Raw genomic sequence first — 22,133 nt, 5'->3', positions numbered from 1 at the left:
AAATAGATTTGTCATATTGCAAATATCGTAATAATGAAAATCAGAAGCGGTGCAGAAAATTTCTTGGCAATAAGTTTGGTTTCCTTTTAACATCTTGGCGTTCGGTTTCATTTAGTATCGACACTTATTTAACAGTTCGTGCCAGCGGTATTCGAACAATACTTCAGCGAAATGTAACAAAAGTATTGAAATTTTTATAAAATAATGTGTTATTAATGTCTATGACTTACATCTAGACTTCACAGAAGTCATGCCTATTTCAAGATATTCTCTTTTATACTTTCTGATTACAGAAACAAGTAAGTTTTTCAAACCCCTTGTTGAAAGACATCTACTTATGTACTATAAAACTCCTATAAATAATATGTCACTGACTTTATCCCCTATGTTTCGTATACATCATGTCTATTTTAAGAACTTTATCTTTTTACGTTTTCCGTTATAGTTCTGCAAACCCCTTGTCGAAAGACATTTACTATAAAACTCGGCAAAGTCGCATAAACGCGTAAATACGTCCACAACCACCGTTTTATTCGAGCTTAGTGTTTGACATTATCACCGGCAGCCAAACGATCCGCTCGTTAAGATTAATGCCTTATCGCGTACTAATTACCGGCCTGCGGTTATGTGGAATGTTTCACTACTGTTGTTCAAAGTGCAGCGTGTTTATGTTAGTGTATTATATTCACACATTGATCCTGTTGTGTGTGAAAATAATACGGTATGGTGTCCGGTGGCGAATCGTGGCTTTTAGTCTTGTTTTCAGTCTTTTGAACACTGAAATAGACAGAAGTCAATTTTAGAGTTCGTAAACAGCGATACAAATAGCAGAAACAATTATTACATGTTATAAAGCAAAGAAACAGCTTAACTGTTATATTTTCTACGTACCTACATCTAAAAGTATCCAATTTCGTGAAATTTCCTGAATTTATCCAAGAAGAAAATGAGACAGCTGCAGTTTATATTGCTGCTGTTTTTCGTATAAAGTTCATAAATTTAATATACCATATCTTATGACTTGTTACTTAGAAGATGGTTTATTGTATTCATTTTATGGATTGTTACTTGAATTAAAGACAATAAATTTAAAATCTCCGAGAATAGTTATGATTTTTGTGTGGAAATGTCGCCTCTCCTTTTCAAAATCCTACATAATTAACTCATGTATACGAAAATTTCGACACTTGTTTTAAAAATTATTATCAAAAGTATCAAATAACCGTATTTCAAGCGTTAAACATTCATTTGAGACTAACCTTTCATACAAAGGTATCACTCATCAAGGAAGGTTACATGTCAACTTGAGGTAAAGTCGAAAATGAGGCTAAACGTAATAACACGCTTTATTTCTATTAATATTTAATGTTATGCCTCTAACGCCCTTGTAATTCGGAGCATATTAATGGAAGTGGCTATAAATTCTTTTATTTGATGTTTATAGTCGCGAAAACTATTTACGTACTAAAGATCTGCTAATGTCTGTTTCTTTCAGTTCGTCCAATGTTTTTATTTGATAAGTTTATCAATAATGGGCTCTTATCTTTCGAGGCTTTCTCAGAAATTATTCGTAATCAACGTAAACTTTGTAATTTGGCTACTTAATTTGTCTGTATACTAAGAACTTGACGAATCAAAAATTAACTTTTATGAATACGTCCTCTAGTTTGACCAAAATTGAGACGAATTAGCGATACATAATTAATTAGCTTTATTTGTACACTGACTCAGATTCCAAATCACACGCTACATAAATAACAGTATAATACAACGAAATACTTTTTATTTTTTCCAACAAATTGCTTACATAATAATTATGCAATAAACTGGAACTGCATGAATTTGTCAACGAGAGACGGTGCCCGAGATCCGCCAAGTGTCTTTAGTGCGCCGTAATGAATGTGCTTCGTTGAGCTTTTTACACTTATTCAAGTAATAAATTGTCTTTTTTATTACATTTTATTATGAGATTGGGAGCAACTTTGATATAGATTATATTGAAAGTAATTAATTTCGATTTGGATTATACGAGAGATATCGAGCGTTATCCCAAAACGAAAATGATAAATAGTTCATATAAATAGTGACCTAATGTTCTATGGGGTTTATAGTCAAATAAATTGTTCATAAATCTTCAATTACCTTTAATACAATCACATAAAATTAAATGCAAACAATGAAGTATATGAGTATTATTATTGATCGTTTGTATTGTACCGTCTTAGTGGGATTTCATCTTTCGAATCTTGTATTTTAAACAACCTCTAAGTTAAACAAAAAGAACTATTTAAATACGTAGTACCTATAACACCTATAGTTGTAATTCATTGCTTCAATAATGATCACGATCAATCAAACACTCTCCGATATAAAACTGTTACAGTCAATTGGAATTTTTATTGCATCAAGTACAAGACGCAGTAGGCGGTGGATAAATTAACACGGATTAAAACTACACTCGATATATCGTCGGATACGTTTAGCAGGATATTTACTTTGTTGTGCTAATATTAACTCAATGATACAATCAGAGAGAGGAATGTATGAAGTAAGCGTATATGAAACAAATTAGTTGTCCCTTTGGGTATATATAGCATATTTATCTTGTTGGTGGATGACTAGTCACAATTGATAGAATGCTGTTATCTTAATGATATTTATTTTTACCATTGGTCGATTTCTATAGTAATTTGGGGAAGATTTTTTGCTTGTATGTTTGTAGATACATCCTATCCTCGTTTCAATTTAATGTAAAATAACATATTTCGGGAATTTCGTATCACGTCAAGTCAATACTTGATCGATCTCTAGTGTGTCATCAGTATTATTTATTTTATTTTATTTTAAACACTTTATTGTGCTGCAATAATAACAATAGTAGGTACAATAAAAACTTAAGCTAGGACATACAACACAGAAGGCGGCCTTATTACTAACAAGTAATATCTTCCAGGCAACCAACAGATTGTGTGAAAAACAATAAATAAGTACAGCGGAGGTAGGTAAAAAGTTAAAGATAAATAGATGATACTAAAAATACATATACACACAGTATTATAAAACGAACAGGAAAATTAATTTTACACTCAAATTACAAGACCCAGACAGGTCAATAACTAAAGGTATTTCGTAGTTCCTTCCACTGTGAGAGTCGACACTATCAGACGGTTTGAGAGGACGATCCTTTGTTCCTGTTCCAATAGTGCTTGTGCCCACTCAGCCGCTCTGTGGTGTCTACAGACCAATTGATTAGTTCAAACAAGGTTCAAATACACTCGCCGCTAAAAGTTTGTAGTTGGATATCGAATACCTGTTTACTATGGGATGGAGGGCTATAATTCCCATGGTCCAGTTTGTTTATAATTTTGGGTAAGTACGTTGCGGTATTATCAGTTTTGTCACACTATGTTTTCTCAAAAGTAATGGTCCATTCATTGCATGTTGGAGGTAAATTATTATAGCAGAAATATAAAAACCATAACATCTAAAGGTCTAAATTTGTTTATATCGCTCTTTCGACTGTATCAATATTTTTATAACGTTTACGACTAAATAGTATTCTATTTAACGTGTTAAATACGATTATGTTGTGAAGCCGTAAAGATTTACGGTCTATTTTTATGCGCAACTCCATATTAAATACGAGTTCCGTTTTTATCATGTTTGTGCCACAAGCTTTTTGAAAAGTAAAGTTGCTTCAGGTGCGTACTAGCGTGCTTATCAACAACCCTTCATGTATGTCGTTAGCATTCTGCTATAGTTTCATACGATATGAAAAACTACCAGTTGACTTTGATAAAATATACTCCACATTCTTCAAATAAAATATGTAAATTCTTAGATTACAAAATAAAATACAGATGGAGCATGTCAATCATTCATCGCCCTTGTCAAAGAAAATACGAAATCAAAAACGAATACGTTCCTCCGCTAGTGCTATAGCGATTCTAGTGTCATGCAATACGTCAAAAGGGGTTTGATATTTTAGTAAAAAAATGCTGTCTTGTGATATTAAAACGCTGTAAAACTTGTACCCGAAAACAAACAAAAAGATAAAACATCGTTTTACAGATTTTCTGTAGATTATTTGGCTTATTTAATTTCGTATACAAATAATAATTTTACAAATACGAAGGAATTCAAAACTTCAACGTATGCTGCCAGTATTTTGAAAATGAATTTGCCATTTTTAGGGGTAAAATGGTTAAAAGATATTCGGGGTAGTGCTGTTGGATTTTTCGATCGTGAATGTGATTATTTGTATAGTGCAATAAAAGTTCATGGTCATTATTAGATTATTTTAAAAAGCATTATACATTTTTTTGTTACTTTTATAAAAAGCGTCGTTTTCGCTTGCGATTTAATTCATGTGAACACATGATGGATATGATGAAAATAAAATGTCCCGCATTCTCGACTAAAAACTACCGCTATTCGCATTCATATGTTTTGAAAAATAAAAACTTTTTTTAATGTAATTTATTTAATAAATTTAATGTAATTTATGTAATAAAAATTGAATAAAATTATTTTGTCCATGTATAACTTTAGTAGATAGGTGATAAAATAATTTTTACAATATTATAAAATAATATCAAAAACCCGAATTTATATTAAAATAAAAATTAAAACATGACTGCTAATAATTTATGTACCTTCATAATTCAGATGATTGCAATGACACCTCATAAGTCACAACTCTAAATCGATCCAACAGTTTATACTGCAGGGCGTGTCAAAGAAATATTATACATACATACCTACACTCGAAAAACATAACCCTCTTTCTTCCGTAGTCAGGGAAAATTTTGCGAAAATTTTCAATATCTGGTAACATAACACCCACACAGAAGCACCGTGTACGTACAGTGCAACGGCGAAATGACAGCACACATAGCTCTAAGGAAATGACGATAAATTATTCGGTTTAGTTCGGCAACGCTCCATCTGTCTTTTATTTTGTAATCTAAGTGTAAATTCATTTCACGATTAAATTTGCCATCAAAATAATGTTTAAATTCCTTTACTGTTGCAAATTCAAAATATACATAGTACATTATCTAGTGAATAGGTTTAATATCTACATGGATATTTTAACAATAATCATTTATGTGACTAATCAAGAACAATGCTCACGTAATCCTTGCTTACACAACGACCCGTGTTAGATGACACAGGCCGGTATTTACGTGCCTTTTTGCTGGCGCCGCAAATTCTAGACGGTGACACGGGACCGAATCATAACCTAATAACGTTTTATATCGTTTAATTCATGAAAGAAAGTATAAACAGTGATGTTTGGACGAGCTATTTAGCCTTGGATATTTTGATTTGTAGACGACAAACTATTATGTCAACACCCACTGAGTGACGGAGCGTCGTGTCGAGTGCCATACTTTATATCTAATGAGATTGTACACAAGCTGGAATAGATTAATTACATAATGCAAGATCCAATCTTATTATGCCTTCTGTTTATGTATAGAACATTAATACGCTGTCCTAAACTATACACACGGCTATTTATTCTAGTCAGTTTAAATAATGATCTATTTGTATGATGAAGTACCGATTATTAAAGTACACAAAAAATTTGGAAGTTCGTCAAATAGCAAAATGCCCACATTTCCTTGATATCCAGAATAGAATTTGGAGTAGTTGACATTTCATTGGCTTCGGACCAACCTTGTTTTAGTCAATTTTAATGTTTACGCATATGAATATGAAGCTTTTATGCTAGATAAATAGTTGAGATTTCTCAATCTGGTTTGGTTTGAATTCCGACGCTATAAATAGTGTTTCCAAAGATACCCTTCAAGTTGCAAATAATGTGGAAGATATACCAATTAAGGACGGTCTCGTCACATCGAGTTGTTAATTCCGTTAACAATGTACCTAAATTCCATCGTCAGTTAATTGAGTTCATATTGCTATGAAAAATCTTGTATTGATTTAGTGGCGTGTGTGTTCATCATTACGGCAGTATCTGCTACACATAACCTAAGTATACGTGCATTACATTTTGTGCTATGAAAGTTTATTTTATGTATTGTTTGCACGGATAGAAAGGTTGTAAGACTTAAGGATTGTGTTAAGGGATAAGATTAGCTCATGGTTGACCGCGAACATTTGCGGTTGCGTAACCCTTCCGGATTAGGGAAACGGGATTGAATAACAAATTGTCAAGGAAGATGTATTTATTCTCCGATTTCAGTTGTCGGATATTCTATGAAAACAGTTTCTACGAATAACTTCTTAACGCTGTTTCATTTAATGTGATAGATGTTTTCTTATGATATGTTTTACAGTTGCGTTTTTAGTGTGGCAATATCCCAGGGTTTCATTTAATATTTTAATTTCATTGTGTATCTAGTATTCCTCGATGATGTCATTTAAACAGTCCTTGTATTATTTAAATACATTAGCAATAAACATTTGTAGCCACACCTATGTTAACACAGCTAACACAAACCATTATCGGTCAAACAAATGAACGGTTGGAGGTCATTGTTAATATTACAATCACTTTGTACAGAGATAATGATGTAGACCTTATCATTATGACTACATCTACATAATTATGAATACAACTATGCATATAGATTAAATCGAGGTATTTCTGCTGTATATAGTGTTATGTATATACTTATTATGATTAATAATTAACCCATTGACCACCGAGCGGCCCGATCGGGCCGAGACACAATAGATTTTCTATTGTGTCTGTGATCCGAGGACTGACGGATTGAATGTTTACTCGAGTGATTAAGTTTTGTATACAATACCTTTTGAAACATTTTTTTCTGGAGATCTATCTTTCTATTTTTCGGCATTATTTTTGGAACGGATGAAGCGATATTAAGAACAAACGTGAGGAGGCATTTAGCTCCAAAAAAGAAGATTATTCTAATTTATTATCTGTTCTGCAGGCGTAAATTCTTGTTATTTTTCCATTCCAATTTTAATTAAGGGTTAAAATTGCTTTGCACATATATTCCATCACGTATGTTATTTTATGTAGAACCCATTAAAATTATATCTCATAGGTACGATATAAGAATAAATGCATTAAAATTTCATAAAGGACGAGAAATGTGAGTGCAATACCCTTCCTCCGTCGTCACGCTCACTTCCTCACCCTCTGAGAAAAAACATGCTACAGATTTTATATTGAAACTATTAAAAGAAGATTATTATTTATGTCTACAGATAAAGAAGATACGCAGACGGATAGATAACAAAACATATTTTAAAAACGTTTCATGAAGTTCAGACATAACAAAAACAATATTAAAACACATACCAAAGGTAATTGTACTGATACGGTTGTAAGTAATGAACTCGTTATATGCAAATGAGAAATACCTATCTATGAAAATTACTCGTGTAATGAATAATGAATTTATTATAAAGGCGTATCAAGTGTATTTAGTATTTATACGACGGCTCTATCATTACAAGCTTAAGGCTGCAGTCTAGCAAAATTGCGTTTTCAACAAGTTATTTGACAATTTTTTCCCGGCTAATGAAATGATAAACTGATTTTTTTTTTCTTGTTTATCAATTAGTGTTATATACGCAATGCGCGTGAATTTTTTCACATTTGTAAAGTTACTTTATGTTACCTTAATCAGGCCTTCAAGATAAGTCTCTTTCCCCCAAAGACATTTCGAGCTAAGTTTGTGCACTCACTACGTTGCAACCGATTACAATTTACACAATCTGATCAGCGCATTATTATCCTTATATAGTCGTTATTAAAAACTGCTGAATACAATTTGCGAAAAACTTATGATTTTCTTAATTAGAACGTTATAAATTCATTAAATTTCCCATTTTTTGCCTTACAAAATCTATTGATAAATACTGCTAAAAGTTATTTTTTCCATTAATTTATTCGAGTTGGTTGAAGACCAATGAGTATTAATCCTTTAAAAAAATTTTTTTTTTAATTTTGATAATTCTTTAAATATTAAAAAAATATTTAAAATAATTAGGAAAAATTCTAGCGAATTTCTTTAGTCGCGCTCCTTGGGCCGGAGCGTTCTGACGTGTGCTCTACGCTCGATTTTCCTTCATACCGAAGTGAAAGTTGCTCTACTTCATTAAATTTAATATTTTTGTTAATTGATTATTTTTATCTTAGTTTTGTGCAAATATTCGTATTTTTAAACATTTGATTTCGATATGGAAAATAAACGAAAAAAATACGCGTGTAACTACTAGAAAAAAAAATTATCTTCGAACATAAAGTTAATGAAACCAAATAGATTGCAAAGGTGATTGGCAACAATTTCTTTATTTTACGGGGTGTCAGTAAAGGGATGTATATTTCTTTAAAACTAAAGTAAGCTCATAAATTTTCTTATAATATAATTTTTTTGAAGTTCCAAAAATGTTTATTTTTCGTTCGAGAAATACGAAATATAATATAAACTTGTATTGAGAACTTGAACTTCCCAAGTTCATCCGGGGAAATCCCCATACGGGGAAAATGATTTGTTTTCTCCAAAATTGATCCGAGGTGTTTTAATTTTTTCTTCTAGTCATTTTCAACGTAGCGGCATGTTGTTTGATTATTAATTTTGTAACTTAAATACAGGATGTTGGTTTTATATTCTGATCTTACAGACGCGCTGACAAATTTAGTCCGCCATTTCTAGTTTAGTCTACCAACTCTAAGTACCAATATTAAAACGAATGGATTATCATCACATCATCAAAACTCAGATGTAATGGAAGATCACAATAACATAGAAAATTCAGTGGGTGTTGAGAACTAAACAAACAGAAGTAACAGAGACGCGAAGAATAAAAAAAGAGGACGAAAACGATAATTCGTTGATGCTTTCCCTTTTCGACGTATTGTTAGGGTACATCACCAATCTGCAAAAAACAAAACTGATGATTCCCAATTGCTGATTGAAAATGAAAAACAAATAATCAACAACAGTGGTGAAAATATGCTGATCACAATGAAACATCCTTCAGTGGTAGCAGATTTACTCATTTAAAATGTATCGGTGAACAGCGTAAAGGAGAGGAGGACAGGAATACATTATGAATGTGGATGGTGGATTGTATACAGGGTGTAATCGATAAGTATGTGCAGGCGATTATGACGTTATTATTGCAGGTATCAAAAAACTTAAAACTGATATCGAAATAACTTTACCTAATGAGCAAAATGACAATAATAACTATTTAAAAGTATAACGAGAAATATCTAAAAAATTTACTTTATACACTCCCATATCAAAAAGGGAAAATGGGACTAGTAGAAGTTAAATGTCTAATTCCGGCAAAAGACATGAATGCGGAAGATGCGGTTAAAAAAAATTAATATTTGAAATACAATGCAAAAAATAACACTTTTGTCATAGATAAGAATCATGACTATTTTTTCCAAATTCAGGGACAACTAAACGTTGCAGAAGCAGAAGTCTGCTTATTTGCTGTTTGGACTGGAGTGAATCATTCGTTAAAAATAGAATATATAAAAAAGTATGTAACGTTTAGGCAAAATAAAATGATGGACCATTATCAAGATTTTATATAAATTGCCTACTGTCAGAATTGATTGATTCGAGACTTCAGCATTCGATGCCCATCAAGGACCCATCCTATATCATTCAAGCGATTGAAAAAAAAGAGATAAATCCAGTGCAACCGATAAAGCATCAGAATGCTAGCAAAAGATTTATTAGGTTTATAAATATAAATCTATATATTATACATAATATAATAAATCTGTAGAAGACGCGAAGACTGACATCCGCGCGGACGGAGTCGCGGGCGGAAGCTAGTCAGTAATAAATATCTTTGGTTTTCATTTGCGTATTTTTCTATTTTATAATTTTTTAACACAAACATTACATTTTTTTTATTATATACAAAATTTGTTTATCCGTTTTATTAGTTAAACTGAACAACTTTCACTAAGAAACTTAGGTCGAAAAAAATGTATAGAGTTATGCATTTTGTATGGAAAGCTTATTTTTTTTTATATTTCGTCCAAATTTCTTTGTAAAAGTTGATCAGTTATATAAACATGAAGTTGAAGATATCAATAGAAAGTATTCGCAAATTTTGTGTACTGATAAAAAAATCACCCGGTGTAATTTTCACGAAAATTGTTTCAAATTGTCATTTTTGGTACTTATTACGAATATTAAATTATACGAATGATTTAATTTTTAAAAATTAAGTGGAGCAACTTTCCCTTAGTACATTTGTATTATTTACATATAGGATGACAGGATGCATTTGTTTGCACTACTAGACCAAGCCCTTAAGATATCAAAGGAATCATTTATTAGCGGTAACGTGCGTGTAACTTAATCTATCTGATGTTAGTTCAGCTTCTATTGGAAATATATTTAGTTTAAATTTCAATTAAGCTTAGTTATCAGTCGGGTTTCGCTAGATAAATAGTTACGGGTTGATGGGACTCTAATTGAATGGTCAAGTGCAAATTACCCATTACCTAGCATAAATATTTGTCCTTTCACGGATTTAAATTGAATTTTATTAGTTGGATAGTGCATTTGATTTTGTACAGTGTTCGCACATCTACATTATAGGTCGTAAAATTAACATATATAATTGTTATGCGTAGCAGCATCAACTGGAAATTTAAACAGAACTAGATTTATGTGAATAGTTGTAAAAGTATGTACCTTTAATTTTACATTTCGTTTATTATGTGTATTCCAAATATCGTTTGTAGGTGCAATTTTTTCTCATCACTAGTAATTTTATGTTATAAGTTTTGGTTCTAGTTTTTTGCCAAAGAAGAATTGTTCGGTAACTGTAATAAGAAAAAGTATCAACAGAATGCTGAGATGTTCAATATATTTTTTCGTCTAGGAACTTATCACAACTAATATAACAAAGGAAACTTTCTAGCAATGTCCGAAATCTAACAAAGAAATGCGCAATCAAGATACACGATATACGACTCTCGAAACATCAAAGAGTACTTTCGTTTTGATAAGAACAAATGAGATGTAAAAATGTAAATGGTCGCTATAAAGTCGCTAGCCAACATTCCAAGCACGTTTGTATTGTGATGTTCAGGCGATGGTGTGACGTCACGCCGCAGGAAGTCTATTACCGCGCTTGATCCTTTTAGGCTAAACGGATATTTGGCTGATGGGATTGTCTGTCTGCCTCCCCGTAATTATGACTGCGTAGATTTTGCATTTGCAACCGTACCGCTGGGTATAAAATTGCTTAGTATTTGGATGTGTTTTGAATCTTTTGCAGGGGATTTAAAAAGCCAATTTAAAATACCTAGTTTATTTCTAAATGTATAATGCTCATTTAGAATCAAATAGAAAAGCAATTAGATTCATGAGTAAGCGGTGTCAGAGATACAATACACGGAGCAATTACCCACATTGTTTTTCCTTCGTACACACAAGGGAAATAATATAAAAGATAAAAAGACCTAAAGGTCACAACTTCACGCCCAAATAAATATACTTTTTATTCATCAATGCGTTATTTTACTATTGATGTTATTTATCTTCCTTATTCGATAGTAGTTGGTATATACGGATCATTTCGGCCCTCATTAGACTCAAGATTTAGTTACATCATCCGCTTTACAGCAACAGCATTGTAATTAATGCGGTTTCTCAGAAGGATCTTGAAGACATGTAGAGAACAATCTTAAAGCTGCAATAAGGATGCTTCCTTTGAGCTCACTAAGGAAGGCTTGAAATTAATATTGGAACTCGCGTTGCCAATAACATGTTCTGTGTGAGCAGTTTACGGGCGTCGTAAAGATTAAGGGATCTTAAGATGACAACTCGCCCTAAATATCTTCTATTTTATAATGTGTACTCTATACTCGGAGATAAGTACATTTCAAATATAGATAAAATACTTAAAATACTGAAAATTATTGGAATAGAATAAGTTTAATCGTATTTGTCGAAATTGTTCTTCATCACTTTAAAATTTAAATTATAGTACATGTAGTTTAAATAAGTAAATGTCATAGCTGTATTACACAAAACAATACAGAGAAGGATTATCTTAGAATAAAATAGATTATAGTGTACGTAACTTACAATAATTGATTATAGTGAGCCGAAAATAGCAGTAAAATTATTCATACGTCTCCTTTGTTTGTTGACGTATCCGCTCTCGGCCTTGACTTAGCTTCCAATTTGATTGTAAAAACACGTCAATGTTCACAAACAAAATACGCTAAAATGTTTATATATCAAAGGTCAATAATTAATCTCTGTTTTTACCATACAGTTAATTGTTTTGTTATTTTATTATACGCCAAGGACTCTAAAAATAATGGGAGTTTTTGTTATCGAAATAGATTTATTTGCCTTCAGTCGTTGAAGGAGGAATATCGAGTAGGATGTATTCATTGTTGATGTCCTTATAATGGGTCTTGTTGTTATGGAAAGGGAACAATAATTCCACAACAGAAATCCTTATCTAAAACTGGTCAATGGTCATTAACTAGTAAATTACGTATAAGTGGTATAAGTATGATAAATAATAATCATATTCAAATAAAGGTTCCCTGAAAAAAAATCCTACAAACGGGTGAATTCAATGAAATCTATTTATTATAAAAGCGGTATTGTTCAAGTGTACAATTCAGTAAATGCTCAATATGTATATCAAATGGTAATTATTATTTCGTGGTGAAAGGGTTATTTTCCGGAGTCGGGCAAATCCTGTTATCATTTCACAGCTCGACGCGGGTGTTCCACGGTCGAGCCTGATTGGAACTGACATAAAACACTATTATCTTCGGAATTAGTTCTGACACTTACGTAATTGTTTTATGAGGGTAGGTATATGAACAAAGAAGTTGGATCGTGTGTCATGTTTGGTTATTGTTTACTTTGCTATGATGCCGAAATTGAGATAATAATTCTTATTATCTTTAAATGAAACTATTAGGTATAAAATGACGTACAAAATATTAAAACTATAATTATACTTCTTAGTAGAAGATGGAATAATATATAATCAGGAAGTCATATTAAAGATTTATGCTAACATAATTAAATAAATAAATTGCAATGTTAACCTTTATGAGATTTATGGTAGGTATATCAAAATATGAAATATGAGTTTTATTAATAAACTGATTTAGATCCCGCTACTAACTCCTGTTTGTTTTGATTGTACACAATAATAAACATGCGTTATATGTCCAGATATAACCTAAAGAAGGTTATAGCCTATAGGGCCAACTCGATTCATTATTTTTCAGATACCCGTATTTACTAAGCTTAAATTTACGCAAGTGGCATTATAACTTTGACATTTATCAGTTAACCCGTATTCGCCCGATCAAACAGCCTGAAACAAAGTGAGGTTGTATTTCACCCATGACATTGATAACATTGCACCGACCTTTGGCGTCACTAGCTAGAGGCTTCAACAACGGTTACATCTATTTACGAGGGCGATTAACATTGAAACAATGTCATACGTACTTTTATTGAGGCAGTAACATTTATTGGGCAGATATTCCCGTGCCTTTTATATCTCGATGCATAGGTAACCCGTTTTGATGGAGAGGTCAGTTACAATTTTCTAGAAATATTTAGAACAGAGTAAGTACTGCATGAACCAACGCTCTACTACAGACATTTACTTATACCTATCGGCCCCCTATAGGCCTTACAACCAACATAACAATTGCATTTCAAATAATAGAAGGACTTGTAAAGTTTCTTTCCTTCTAAAGAAAGTTAAACAATGGAACAGCCTTAGAAATGCGTGTCTTTTTTTGATGTTACGTAAAATATTTTATTAGAATGTAACGCTTTGAATGTTATGAATTATTATCGAGAAAAAGAACTATGCAAAAGAAATAAATGTAAATGTATCCAATTAAAATTAACCAGAAATTGATGAAATCCCAGAAAAGCACTTTTATCAAGAAATTGATATATGTATTACAAATTACAATGGAATACGTGACACCGCTCGTATAATTTGATTTGTTACCCTTATTAAAACGCTGTGTGTACTTAAACGTAATAGGTATTGCATAATCTCTTAATTATGTCCTCGTTACCGCTAATGGCGGGCTTTCTCGTGTGTTCCAGGTGAGGACTAGAAACAATGGAAACAGGATCATTATCCTTTGGTTTAGGATGATTAATTTGGGATTTAGGGTAAACAGAGTAAAGTGCGTCACACACGGTGAAGATACTATAATATTTTATCTTAAGATACTGTAATATTATTTTATATTACAGTATCTTAAGGTATCCGGTATCAGCGTTCTGACCATCATTTTTTGTGGGTCATTTGTAACAGGATGGCGGTTCTACAGGGGTCTTAGTACGCAATGACAAAAAGAAAAATGATGGTCAGAACGTTGATACCGGATACCTTAAGATACTGTAATATAAAATATTATAGTATCTTAAGATAAAATATTATAGTATCTTCACCGTGTGTGACGCGCTTAATTGTACAAAACATATTTTAAAGGAACATTAAATAGTTATGGTTAAAGTTAAAAATAAGAGAAAATGCTTTTGTAGATGTAGCATAATGTGTTACTGGGAAAAAGTATATATTAGTTATTTCTAAACTCTCTAAGTTCCAAAAGTTGTTTCAGTCCCCTATTTACCTGACCTCTTAGAGTTAAGGTACTTTTAGTTTAATCTTTGTCTGCGCAAACTTTCCTTCAACTAGAGTGCCATCAGGTGAACTACAAACTATATGAGCCTTCCACTAAGAAAGTATTTCCAAATATAAATGTATCATAAGGTAACTAGAGAAAGATTGACAATAAAGTAATTGTTTCAGCATTCTGTTCGCGGACATCGTGGGCTTCACGGTCCTCGCGTCGCAGTGCAGTGCTCAGGAGTTGGTCCGGTTGCTCAACGAGCTGTTTGGCAGATTTGATCAATTGGCTAATGTATGTATTTTCTATTGAAAAATGTGAAAATCTTTAAGAAATGCGAGTATACGAATGGATGTAGTACGTGATTTGTGCTTAAGATCAGTTGTTAGGTTGATTTAGAGCCAGTATTTACAGTATTGGTATGTATCGATTGTTTGTTTTGCTATTTGTGCTCAATCAAACGGAACAGAAGCCTGAATTAAACTTTACACTCACATCTGTCTGAACTCTCTCTGTGCTCTAACTATCGAATTCTATTGTATCACCATCTCCTAGTAACTTAAATATTTTATGTTTGTTACCCATGTTGATAATCATAATTATAGCTTGGTCATTTTCTTGTTCTATTTTTATAATCATTGTAACAAATGGGCAAGTCACTCAAAATCACTATACATATCGTATCAGTCGCGGTGGGATGATTTCTACTAACTTTTTATATGCGATTGGTTTGCGGACCAAATCTAGGATACGTGGTTGAATTGGATCGCGCTCCAATTTAGCGATACGTACAATTTTACGAAAATACATGGAGAGACAGAATATTCAGCACTGCATTTTACAGATAGGCATTGAATTTTATATTTAACAAGACAAATAATATGATGATTTAAAATTTTGTTTTTTAGTTGCGCTTTTAGTGTAATTTTATTAAATGCCCGACACCCTTTTTTAATAGTTGTTGTTATTTCGAATGAAATTAATTGACGCAGGGAAGTTGAATGTCTCATTTGACTTTCAACTTCTCAACGTATCCATTTATATCCGTGATTTTATTGATCGTCCTCTTTTTGTTAAGCATTTTTGTTGATAATTAAATTACAAGGTTCTAAAGGTGAAGGCATGTTGAAGGAGCAGAAGCCATGTTCTTTTTAACTTACCAATATACGTATCGTAATTGTATTCAATCAAAAGAAAGATTCAACGGTATTGCAGAGGTTAGCCATTGCCTTCTTTGGTCTACAATTTCAAACTAAACTCAAACATTTATTTATTCAATTAGAAGAAGCACTTTGAATCGTCATAAAATTTATCAAAGATTCGAAAAGCAGTCTCAAAGCGTCTTCTACATACCTATTTCTATTTGGCTCCGTTCACTATTATGGGTTGACTTCAATTAAAATGATTTGAATGAACCTTTAGAACTGTCTTTTTTTACTTTACAGCCTTCCTCCATATCTACTTATGCATGTACATCTATACCTCCCCACTTCATGCCCAATAAACTTGTCAAATCTGTATCTTATTTTATATATCCTTGGGGTTACCATCAATTAAAATTAATTCAAAGCAAATGATTATGGCTTGCCTTTTATAATTAACTGAAGGGTTTGTATAGGATAACCACTGTCTCCGGATCAAGATCCTGGGCGACTGCTACTACTGCGTGTCCGGGCTGCCCGAGCCGCGCTCCGACCACGCGCGGTGCACCGTTGAAATGGGACTCGACATGATCGATGCTATCGCGTGAGTAAAGTTTGATGTTCAGCAATTGCTTGTAATGTCGCACATTTTGGTATTATAGATTGCTTTATTTAAATTGTTAGAATGATAGAAGGGTGGAACAAACACGTAAAGTGGCAATTTGTGTCTATCAGGTACTTTGTTCAGATGAAATTTAAATCCTGCTTTTACAGGTTATTGGTATTAAGTAGTATTTATGACAATTTAAATTTTATTTATTTGATAACAATATAAATATTCGATTTGTTAATGTTAAACTCGTTGCAATACATCCGCCAATTTCTGTAACAACATCGCAAATCGTCATCAAAGAGAAACTTAATTTAAAAGACTCGTTGTTTCATATCTATGAATACAAGTTATATAGTATAGATATAGTACAATGTTCCATCTACATGGCTTTCATACAAAGATCTCAAATGTTCTTGCAGTTTACATGATTGTAAAGATGTCTGCGATTGTTACAAGTACCGTTTGCCACGAATACCGCGCTGTGGTTTTGTTTGTGAAAATAACCTCTTTGCTTATTGCTGTAGTGTCCTTTTGAGTCGCGTAGATTTGATTTAGTTGAGACAATTTTTTCTAAGTCATTCATAATATGCGAAGATGATGGCTTTAGCAATGTTTGAGATAATTTAGAAGATAGAGGCAAGAAATACAGGTTTTGTTGTGACTTTAAGATTAAAAGTTTCAACAATTTTCTCGCGATAATAAAAAGATTAAACGCATAAAAAAGCTAGTTGTTCTGTGATGTGTGACCTTGTTACAACGATTTTTGAAGAAGTTCGAGTGTGATGTAACTAATACTTTACCAAATATATATCTAATAATATCACACTTAACTAATTATAATTTAGCCGCGTTGGTATCATGTATCCCAATTCAGGTAATCGCTAATTAGGTTAATGGTACTGTATATAATAGAAAACCTACAAATAATGTTCCAATCCAATACATTAAATTATATAAGTTTTGGGCTTAATATAGATGATGATACTTATCTTAATTGATTAGTTACCAACATACAATTATATAGATTCCAGAAATATTTTTTTCGACGATTCACTGTATTAGTTCAGATATTATGGGAATTTTGTCGAATTTTCAGTTTATCGCAATATGAGCTTTACTGCAACTTAATTTCGGTGAATTCAGCGTGAAATTAATTTCCTTCAATATTTTTTTTTTATTTCGCTATTTCTTAATTACCTGAAAAAAAAAACTATAAAAAAGCAGCATCTATGAGGTCTTTCTACCTCTAATGTACGTTTACTCGAATACAACTCATGTGTTTTTAATTAGCGTTTTTATTATCTTTAAGTTACTTTCTAACAAATGTTATCTTCCGTTTGTTCAACTACTGTTTGTGGGTACTAAAATAAACACGTCAGCGATTGAAGTTAACAAGAAACAGAATGCGGATATAGGGAGGGCAGATCGTAAAACCTTTGCGTGTCGTATACAATTTGGAGCAAATTACACGCACTTTGTCCCTAACAACTCATTAGATACTTATATAGACTCAAAAGCAACCAACATTATTCTAAAGGTTTACGAGCTTAATAATTGGAAGAACATGTTTAGAAATAGAAATGCTTAAGTATATTTTAATTACAGCTTTTTCTATGTTAAAATGGTATCAAATGAAACATTAGTGTTAACTCGTGTAGTATACACATATCAATATTAATTATTACGTTTCATACATTATTCTATTATCTTAGTACGACAACGTTATTTAAACTTGGTGGTTAGGATTATTCTATTATATAGCCTGAACGAACAACTTTTATGTTTGCATTGTTCCAGTCTATTTCGCCATTTATTCACGACTCAATTGTGTATTATTATTTACAACTTGGCTTCACTTGCTTCCAAGGACATTTATTCTATTTCAGATGTTTGGATCGATGTATTATGTTAATAAAATGCTTTATGTAATGTGTATACTTATGATTAAATTTAATCCTAAGCAATCTTGTATGAAATCTATTATTAATGACAATATCAATATCTATCCTGCCATACAAAGCAATATAATATATTATATCCCTATTTAAAAAAGTAAATCGTTATCCATCACATGAAAGTGTATCTGTTTTAAAAAAATACAGCTCCGATCTACAGTACGTGTCAGCTTGAAATTAATTAAGGTCGCAAATGCGTGTGCAGTGTAACGAAGTGCACAAACCCTCACTATAAATATTATCGAGGGTTCGTTTGTAGGTCAGCGGGACGGGTTGCAGGCTCAACGGGATTACGTTGATTCTTAGATAAATGAAAGTGTGATTCGTTAGTGATTGCGGTACGATATTGATCTTTAAAAGGTTTGCTGGGAATTACAGATAGCTGTAAAGGTTGCTTTGATACTATGTTAGATCGGCTAAGTTTTATAAAATGTTTTGAGTTATCTTTTTTAGTGTCTTTGTACAAGAATCAGCTTTACGACAAACTTAAGGGGATAATATAAAGTTCCCCATTAAGTGGATGACACAGGTCAAGGGGGTTGATCGTGTTACAGATAATTTTTATCCAAAGAGTATGTGATATATATTGTTAGAAGATAAACATGTGGTTAAGTGACGAACTAAGATCTGGAGGGATGATGAGAAAAGTGAATTATTATAACATTTTAAAACCAAAAATAGATTATGCAGGATTGCACCTAGTAAAATCTCGTGCTACTTTTCCATTTAAACTTTCAATAAATAGCATATTTCAACAGCGTATGCAATTCCTTACATTGTACCAATTGTGTCGCTCAACATGCCTTGGAAATTGCTAAAAGAGAATAACAGTACGGCTTCAATACTGTTACGTAAATGTGAAAAGCAATTTCGAAGGTAGCTAGGCAGTGCGCTGGATCGACTCAGTTGCGATTTCAAACTTGACGATTTATAGCTGTATGTCATTCAAACTTGCTAATAAGAGAGAAATCAATTAAACTACGAGCTAGATTACTCAACTTTAAGTAAGCTCCTTTAACTACGTTACTTGGAGAATAGGGCTAGTTAAGCAGATTAGATTTCGTTTAATGAACGTTTACGCAGCTTATGAATGGTCATTATAAATTTAAATCCTTCAAGAGGTTTCATAAAGATTAAAAAGAATAGTCTGGACCGTTCTAAAAATGATAATTAAACAAATAAAAAAAAAAAAGATGAATAGGCTTAAAATCCAAATGCTCATGTATGTTGTTTTAATTGTAACGTCTTCTGTATTATTCATGATGTTATAAGCAATATTATACCATGTTATAAAAACGGTTGGTCGCATCTCCCAAGGGCTAGTAAAATCTTGCTCGGGATTCGCGGTCGATTTGTGTGACCTTAATAATTCAACAATTTTTCACTACGAGCTTATTCTTTTCTTGTTGGATGAAAGGGATTTGCCGCCCGAGAATAGCAGGAGGAAGTTGCCAAAATTTGAAAAGTTTAATCTTCAATCTTTTAAAGGTGCCATCGGGCTATAATATAATCTAAATATCCTCTCTCTTCCGCAGGCAAAAGTGTGACAGAAAGAGTTACATACGTCGTTTTATTGTTAGCATGGATTACAATTTTGTTACGTCGCATCGATTTACAGATTACGTAGATATAATATCATTATAGACTGCCATTGTCAAGGCATTGTTAGTTATCATAGAAATCTAAATAACAAGACACTAGAAGTCGTAAGCGCGCGTGACATTGTCGCCGCTCAGGTGGTTACCATTCCACAAGTCTGTTCGTCGCTTGGTGGTCGCTTGTTCAGTTGTTTCTGACACGTGCGTGAGTAAACATGGTGTGTTGCAGCATTTCCCAGTGCGGAAATTCTTCCATAAATTGTAATTATACTAATAAAGGAATAACATTTCACCGGCAAGTATTTTTGTTTATAAATATTGCCGTTTTTCCTTAAAATTAAACAATATTTACAAGCAATACGAATGACACAGTCAACCGTTCCTCTCATCACGTTTAGCTATACATTGCCTTTTACTATTGTCAACATCTGACAGGTCGGTTGTTATAACGGCCAGATGTTATCAAATGACAATTACAAGAAGCAATGTACTGCATTGTTAACGATAAAGAGTAAATAGTCGCAAGCTAGTGATGTGATGTGTTAAAATTTTTCGATATCGTAATACGATGTTTTTTTGCGTAATATGACGACTGATGGAATAATTGGATTATATTTTAATTTAAATTCTATTTTATTTTTATAACTGATATATAACTTTTTAAACTAAGTACATCGATACAATCATTTTCGGACAATTTTACTGTCGATACAGAATCACATTAATTAAATATACAATAAAGGACATTCTTCGCTTAGGTTGACAAAACTATTTTATGTTAAATATATTCTTTGTAGATTTCCACAACGCCGTCCTGACATTAAGGACGAATGGATATCCGCGACTGGGAAAAGAAATTGGTTCCCTACAGGCTATAGTAGGATATGTTCAAAACATTTCAAAGAAGATGATTTCAATGTCACAACAAAAAGACGTACATTAAGTAATTGTTATAACTCTTATAATTTTTGGTGGTCTGGCGCGGTTCTGCATCAGGTGTTCGAGATTTTCAAATTTAAACTCTCAGTTTCTAAACCCCCTCCATTTTTTTTAATATATAATGTACAGACACTGTTTTATTATTTGTATATACTAGTTTGTATATATAGATAAATAAATATTTAAGTACATAACATGTTTTTATTTCTTATACCTATATGTACCTACAGTCTGCCGTGGTCCCACGAGATGAGCCTACCACTGTATTAAAATCAACAACTATATATTTCTTACTTGTTAACTATCACTTAACTATCGATAACAAGGCTGATGAAGTCTTACATCACTAAAGCGTTGAATGAACGTTAATGAAATTTCAACCTTATTTCTATGCGTTGAGGTTAAAAGTTATATCTATCAAAAATTAACGCCCTCTGTTGTCGAGTAGCCGAACTTTTTCGTATTTGAAGTTTCTAAGCAAAAGGAAACAAAACATCTTACGTACCTAGGGATGTTATACTAAAATAAACCGTAAAGTCGTGATTTAGGGTACATATTAAAATGCGAAATTTATTATTTATGTTAGTTTTCATTAAAATGAAGCTGTCCAATAAAAGGCATAGTTTACTTGTGTGAACTGTCTAGATATCGTTTTAAATGTGTGGATTTTGGCGACAGTGGTTTTCATACTAATTATGACATAATAGCACTTCTATGTGTCTTGTTATTTAGATTTCTATGTTAGTTATCGTACGAGGCTTAACAGTGTCTTTGTCAGGGCCGTAACTGAAGGTTGAAAAGTTCGGTGTTATCAAGAGTGCACTTACCGGAGTATTCATGCACTTTTAAATACAATACATAACTGGATTTTACACTACATTTTTTAATGATATTTGAGATTTTATAGGCTAAAAGCTGTTTTTGATTGTTAAGCCTGTATCATACGCTCGATGCGATTATCTTTTCCATGTGATCCAATGGTTAAAATAACAAACTTGAATGGAGAGCTTTTAAACGAAATGGGTATCCATACTAATATTATAAATGCGAAAGTAACTCTGTCTGTCTGTCTGTCTGTTACTCAATCACGCCTTAACTACTGAACCAATTTGTATGAAATTTGGTATAGAGATATTTTGATACTCGAGAAAGGACATAGGATAGGTTTTATCCCGGAAATCCTACGGGAACGGGTTTTTCTTTGAAAACGCGGGCGAAGCCGCGGGCGGAAAGCTAGTATCCTATAAAATTGATTAA

General features: G+C 32.3%; 1 protein-coding gene across 2 annotated transcripts in view; it reads left to right on the top strand.

Annotated features, from left to right (window-relative positions):
• rut (adenylate cyclase rutabaga) overlaps positions 1-22,133 on the top strand; it is a 96,998-nt gene that overhangs the window by 39,633 nt on the left and 35,232 nt on the right. For both annotated transcript variants that reach the window (XM_089699295.1, XM_089699294.1), the window contains exons 6-7: positions 14,812-14,923; positions 16,248-16,375. In XM_089699295.1, the coding sequence (XP_089555421.1) occupies positions 14,812-14,923; positions 16,248-16,375 (240 nt within the window). The remainder of the gene's footprint in view (positions 1-14,811; positions 14,924-16,247; positions 16,376-22,133) is intronic.

This window comes from Colias philodice, chromosome 9 (assembly GCF_061535455.1).
Source record: "Colias philodice isolate Cphi_HAF_F1 chromosome 9, ilColPhil1 Martin Lab GWU primary, whole genome shotgun sequence".
NCBI classification, from domain to species: domain Eukaryota; kingdom Metazoa; phylum Arthropoda; class Insecta; order Lepidoptera; family Pieridae; genus Colias; species Colias philodice.
This window is presented reverse-complemented; position numbering and strand designations above follow the sequence as displayed.